Source organism: Aedes albopictus, chromosome 3 (assembly GCF_035046485.1).
Source record: "Aedes albopictus strain Foshan chromosome 3, AalbF5, whole genome shotgun sequence".
NCBI lineage: Eukaryota > Metazoa > Arthropoda > Insecta > Diptera > Culicidae > Aedes > Aedes albopictus.
Window position 1 is genome coordinate 104,668,806 of NC_085138.1, and position 6,685 is coordinate 104,675,490.

General features: G+C 40.6%; 1 protein-coding gene across 1 annotated transcript; it reads right to left on the reverse strand.

Moving 5' to 3' along the window:
• Positions 1 to 4,509: 4,509 nt before the first annotated feature.
• Positions 4,510 to 6,552, reverse strand: LOC109415505 (uncharacterized). Its single transcript, XM_062857411.1, has 4 exons — positions 6,522 to 6,552; positions 5,563 to 6,418; positions 5,097 to 5,502; positions 4,510 to 5,031 (listed from the first exon to the last, which is right to left on the reverse strand). Exons 1-4 carry the CDS (start codon positions 6,550 to 6,552, stop codon positions 4,552 to 4,554), a joined length of 1,773 nt encoding a protein of 590 aa, XP_062713395.1. The 3' UTR covers positions 4,510 to 4,551.
• Positions 6,553 to 6,685: the final 133 nt, after the last annotated feature.

Consider the following 6,685-nt stretch of genomic DNA (forward strand, 5'->3'; position numbering starts at 1 on the left):
AATCAAAGAAGTGTAACATAAGGCTGAAATTACAAAAGGCGGAAATTGATAAGGCTGAAAATACGAAAATGCATATATAAGTTATAGCACTTCTTTCTTTTCTTGGAGTAACGCCCGAACTGAGATCGAGCCTGCTTCTCAGCTTTAACACATCGTGTAACATACACGAAGATACTCAATGCCAAAGAGAGTCAAGAACGTTTTTATTATAAACAGTTCTTGGTCCGAACGCGAATCGTACGCGTAACTCTCAGCATGGGCCCTAGTTTCGAAACTGAGCTTATAGTGAAAAGGCTTATGGTGCATACCAACGAACACAAAAAGGAACTGATAATATTCATATCGTTAATTTATCCTTCTTTAAACATGAGTTATTCTTTCGAGTCATTTTGTTTTGGAGATTGATGTCATTACGGCTACTTAAGCAATAAAATCAGAGATTTTCCCTTCTTTGAAATACATGCTATTCTTTTGAAAAATACTGTCTTAGTAATGTATGCGTCCAATAATCCATTGCATTATGGCCAGTTGTAAACCTTTCCGATTCAGAACATAGTAACTGAAGCATGTTGTCCCAAAATGGCTTAGTTTGGCCAATCATAAACTAGGGACGGTAGGACCATAGACTAACTTCAAGACCTCAAAGTACCGAAGAAAACCATTGAGTTTTGTGTGTCCAATGGAATACCCAATAGTATTCATTACCGTGTATGTTTTTCGGCGTAATTTGTCATTTGCGTAAATTATTTTTAGCGTGTAACACGGATCTGACAGTAGAGGACTAATAAAAAATGAGGTTCATTCACAATCTGCGGACTTGACTGCCGAAAAATCGCAACCATGACGCCGCTGGTAGGACGGTCAATCGTCAAGCTCAAGCAAAACCAATGCGAGAGCCACGGCTGGGTAATCGACCAACAAGCAAATTTACAAATAGTTCGTAAAATCAATGAATGTATTACTCCCAATTGGAGTGATATGTTTATCTGAGCTGTTAGTGTTGAGGTAAGCCTTTAGGCTGGTACGTTTGAAAACAAGTCGAATGAAATTTCAGCCTCATGTTATTTCAGCATTTTGATGCATTCAGCCTTTTGTAATTTCAGCCTTTCGAGTTTCAGCCTTTCGAGTTCCAGCCTTTTGTTATTTCAGCCTTTCGTAATTCAGCATTTTGTACGTAACCCCCTTTAAGAATTTCTGCTCAAATTTCTCCAGAAATTGCTTCAGGGAATGGAATTGCTGGAGAGATTTCTCCGTGGAGTCCTTTAGGGAATTTTCCAGGAACTCTTACATGGATTTCTCCAAGAACTCCTTCGTTGATTTCTCCCGAGATTTCTCAAGAAATATCTTCAAGAAATCTTCAGAGATTCCTAAAAGAATTTCTCCTGGAATTATTTGTGCGATTTTTCCTGGAGTTTCTTTAGAAATTCCTTCATAAACTCCTGCAGGGATTCCTCCTGGAACTCTTCCATTAATTTCTTAAGGGATTGTTTGGGTATTCCTCTCGGAATTCCTTCCTCAATTCCTCCGGAAATTCCTCCACCGATTTTGCTGGAAATCTTTGAAGGATTTCTCCTGGAATTGCCAGATATATTTCTTGGAAACTCAATCAAGGATTTCTCCATGAACTCCTTCAACAATATCCTCTCAAGTTTCATCAGGGATTCCACCAGGATGTCCTTCATAGATTTCTCCAAGAATCTCTCCTAGAATTACTCCGGCAGCTCCTCAGGGATTTCTTCGGAAATTCCTTTGGAGATTTCTCCATGTTTTTTTTGTGGGATTTGCCTGAAATTCTTTGGGAGAGTACTTCAGGGATTTGTTCTCAAATTCTTTCAGGGACTTCTTCTCAACGGATTTTTACAGGAACTTCTTAATGGAGTCCTTCTAGAATTTCTTGCTTCAGCAACTTGTTGAAGGATTTTTCCAGGAATTCTTTTGGTAATTTCTCCAATCTTAGAGGTATTGTGCCTGAAGCTCCGATATTTTTCCTGTAGTTCATTCAAGGATTCCTGTAGAATCATCCAGCAATTTTTCTAGAATTCCTCCTAGAATTCTTAAAGGTGAATATTCAGGAAGGTAATTAATATTTTCTCCAGGATTTTTTCAAAGAATCCTCCAGGAAACTCTGCAGGAATTCCTTCGAGATTTTTTTTATGGATTCCTTAAGGTACTTCTTCAGATATTTCTCAAGGAGTTTTTCTCGTACATTCTTCAAAGACTTCCATCAGCGATTCATCTAAGAAATACATCAAGGATTCCTCCAGCAGTAACCTAAGGGATTCCTCTAAAAATTTACCTTCAGAGATTCCTCCTGGAATTCTTTAAGGGATATCTCTTGGAGTTTTCTGAGGGATTTCTCCAGGAATTCCTTCAAATATTTCTCCAAGGACTCTTCCAAAAATTTCTGACGAACTTTTCTGTCTGAAATTTCTCCAAGAACTCTTTGTGGGATTTTTACTGGAATTCTTTGAAGGATTTCTTCATGAACTCCTATAGAGTTTTCTCCAGGAACCTTTTCGATGATTTTCGCAGGAATTTTGCGTGGACTTCTTCCGTAATTTCTTCAGCATTTTTTCCTGGAAATCTTAAGGAGATTTCTACTGGAGTTGTTGGAATGATTTCTTCGGGAACTCTTCCTGGGATTTCTGTTCAAAATCCTTCAAAGATTTATTTAAGAGCTACTACAAGGATTTCTCCAGGAACTCCGTCGAGGACTCCTTCTGGGATTCCTTCTGGAATTTTTGATGGATTTTTCAAAGAATTATTTCAGAAATTCCTCCTGGAGTTCCATGAAGGATTTTGCCTGGAGTTCCTTGTGTTTTTTTCTGGAATTTCTTGAGAGGCTCCTCTGGTAACTCCTTGCGGGATTTCTCCAGGAGTTTCTTCAAGAATTTACCGGAAAGTACTTCAGTGATTTTTCCAGAAAATTGTTCATGGATTACACCATGAATACCTTCAGGGATTTTCTCAGGTATTCTTTATGAATTACCCTCTGAATTGTCGGCGATTTTTCAGGAACTTCTTCAGGTATTCCTGCAAAAACGCTTTCTGGGATTCCTTTACTCTTTCCAGGATTTTTCTTCTTCTGGAAATTCATCTTGAAATTCATCAGCAATTGCTTCAGGATTTCATTCAGACCGAGAAACCGTCAGAGTGTTTTTCCAGAAGGTTATTCAAAGATTCCTCCAGAAGTTTCATTAGGGATTCCTATAGTATTACCTTCAGAGAAATTTTTCTTGGAATTGCTGTAGAGATTTCTTCTGTTATTGTTTTAAATATATTTAAGGTACTCATTTAAAGACTCCTCCGGGAGCTCCTTCAAGGAACTCATTCCAGGAACTCCTTTAGAAATTCTTCCAGGAACATCTTCAGGGGTTCCTCATGACGTTCATCTTGCAATTTCACCTGAAATTTCTTTCGTGGTTTCTCTTCTAGGAGCTGTATCAGGGATTCCTCCAGTAGTTCCTGGTGGTTTCTCCTAAAGTTCCTTGAGTATTTTTTTTCCAGGGATTCACTCAACAACTCTTTCAGAGATTCTTCCAGGAGTTCCAGAAGCGTTTTTCGGTAATCTTGCTGGAGGAGTCTCTTCAGGCATTCAGCTTTTTCGGGATTTACTTCGGAATTTCTCTAGTTATCCCAGCTTGCATTCAGCCTTTGAACGATCCATCTCCTTTACAATACGCAAACACTGCCGGGGCCCGTAGCGTAGTGGCTACACATTCACTTCATACGTGGATGGCCATGGGTTCGATCCCAGCCCCGGTACTTCGTCAGTTGCTCTTCCTCCTGAGAGCGGCTAGCACTTGTCCCTCTTCTGAGCTCCGTAGCTCAAATGGACCCGAATAATTGGATATAGGCGAAACGGCAACTCATAATGGGCCCCCAATTGAAATGGAGAAGAAACAAGAGCCACACATCAACATCCTCGTGCTTATCATTCTACTATGGACAGGGAAGAAAGTGACAGCAGCGCAAAGGCTGCCAGTTCGATATAGTAGAATAAGAACGAATAGAATACATTTAGGCGCTGTACAAAGTTTAAGTGCAGCTGCCAATTGGAATCGCTCACGCAGTGCCCTAGTGGACAAGAGAGCTGTAAATTAGGTTAGGGAGAAACTTCAAAGAGTACCAATATGGCTGCCACAATGGCCGACTGGGACACCTACTCACGTTTTCAAGAGCACAAATCTTAAAAATTCGTTAACAAATGCGGTTGATTTGGAAAAGCTGCCTCTTTTTGCAAGTGAGCAAAGCCAGGATAATCAAGTGCGGCTTTATTCGACGCTTCGTTCGTCAGATTTGTGCCTCTAAAGTTTGTATGCAAAATTGCAATGGGATTTCTTAATGTTTCACTTTAAGTGGTTGAAAAATTAAAAAAAATGCGCTAACACTCAATCCGACGGAGGAGGAGGAGGAGGAGGAATTAATCTGTAAATTTGTTCCACATCTGTCTGTTACACATCCATCTATTATTTACATCAAGTTATTTATTTTCATTTGACATTAAGTTGGATTTTCAACGTCTCAACATTTGTCTATTAAACAAAACAGTCAATTTTTAGTATGTATCCCAATTTCAACTAGAAAGACAACTACGGAAATCAGCAATCCTATTCCAAGAATCATCAAGCCACCGGAAATCTCCTCCACCTTCATATTCTTCAACTGACTGTGCGGTCTATCCTTGGAATGCTCGATCGACAGCTGTACCCAAAAGTCCATGTACCGGTTGACCTCGATCAGCTCGACGTACTGGAACAAACAAGCGTCCCTGATCCACGAAGTGTAGTAGCTGAACCGGTCCAGTAAGGGCCACGTCTTTGTGGCGTAGCCAGCTTCAAACTCATAATACAACGGTTCACTCAGGATTCGATATTGCTCCACGTTGTGGGTGTTGATCCAACGACCGACCATGGAGTGACCGTTTTCCAGTACTGCTATCATGGTTGCTTCGTGGCCTTTGTTCATAAGGGTGGACAACCGCTCAGCTGGTACAACATGAAAATTTGACAGGATGATCTTGTCTTGTCGCTGAAATGGAATAGATCAAACTATATAGTCGGAAATTTACGCAAAAGATTGTTTCCGTGGCGTACGTTTTCAGATAAATCCATGGAGTACATCCAAGCTGCATGCTCTGCATTGACTTGAATCCCGTTTCGGGCGAGTTCCGTCACTGTTGATATCGGATCTTGATATGGAGGAAAGGCCAGTATGCTGTGGATCTTTCCGATGTATGTATTTCCGACTATTATGGTGAACATTAGATGTGATGCAACCATAATAGCCAGGGCAGCACTGTTTCTGGGAAGGTCGGACGAAGCCAATACAAGACTTCTGAACACCTTGAAGATGATGCTGGAGAATTCGTATGTCTGGGAATTGGTGGTTGACTTATGGGAAATGTGTAAGCAAACCGAAGTTGTGATGAAGGTGACTCCAAGAACAAACCAGACCGTTTTGGAGAAAATAACGAAAATTAATTTCCAATAAGGTACCAATCTGGGAAACGGAAAAAGAAATCGTGATAATTGTAGAAGGGTTATCTCAAGAGGTTCTTACCCAGGTCTGGGCACAAGGCAAGTCACGCCAACCCACTGTAATGGATGAGTGATGCTGAAGAATTTGAAAGTACTAAAGTATGGACCGACGGCTCCGATAGCGAAGTCCACCTCGCGGTGCAGCAAAGCCCCAAACATCCCATTGCCAGTGCCATTATCGAACACTTTTCCGTACAGATTCTTTTGATCGACCTGCAGCTCCCAGGTGCAGTTGAATCGCATACAAAACTCAATCAGCAAATATCCGTCCATGCCATTCAGGGTGTACGACTGATTACGATACCGCACATTTCCGTCAGCCGCTTGCTGTGGCATAACCCATGGAATTACTTCAAATGAAGCTACTTTCGAAGTTTTCCCCATGAGATTATCAAGCTTGTCCGGAAAAAGATCGCTTTCGTAGAGGAACGAGTCATTCCTTGCGTCATATACATCCAGAATTTGATATTGCAAAGCCTTCGGACCACTTCCAACGTAGCCATGGGTCAGGAGTTCGAACACAGCATTCTTCTGAACCACGAGTAGCATGTTGGGAACTTCTTCCATGATGGGGTGCTTTTGTATGCCTTCGAGAACAGCCGTCTGATAATGCTCAGTGGAATGGATCACTATCACGAGGTACTTGATAGATGTTCGATACTCCGCCCTATCATGTGCCAAGATAAACTCATCAAAAAACCAGAAAGCGACATTTTCTTCTATTATAAACGCGGAGCATCCCAAATTTATGGCATGCGACAACTTGCTTCCTGGTTGTACGATTACTATCGGAAGATTTTCTAGTGGAACGGTTGTTGACACTGAGGTCCGATTGAAAACGTTGCAAATGCTGTATGCTCCCAAAAAATATGTGATTGCTAAAATTAACCAAATTATTTTAACAGCTCAAGAGATTCATTATTTTGGTTTCCTTTCCAAGCATATCTGTGCCATGTTCTTAAGAATTTTGATCGCTTTTACTTCCTGCTGAGTTTTTCGAGTTGATCTTCATAATAAATGCTTTAATTACTTCACAGAATTTATTTGAGTGAAAAACTTGCAATTATGCTAGAGGAAAGAAGTCATATGGGACAAATATGCGTGAAAAGGAAGTTCTACTTCACTGTTTGTACCGATTCTATATA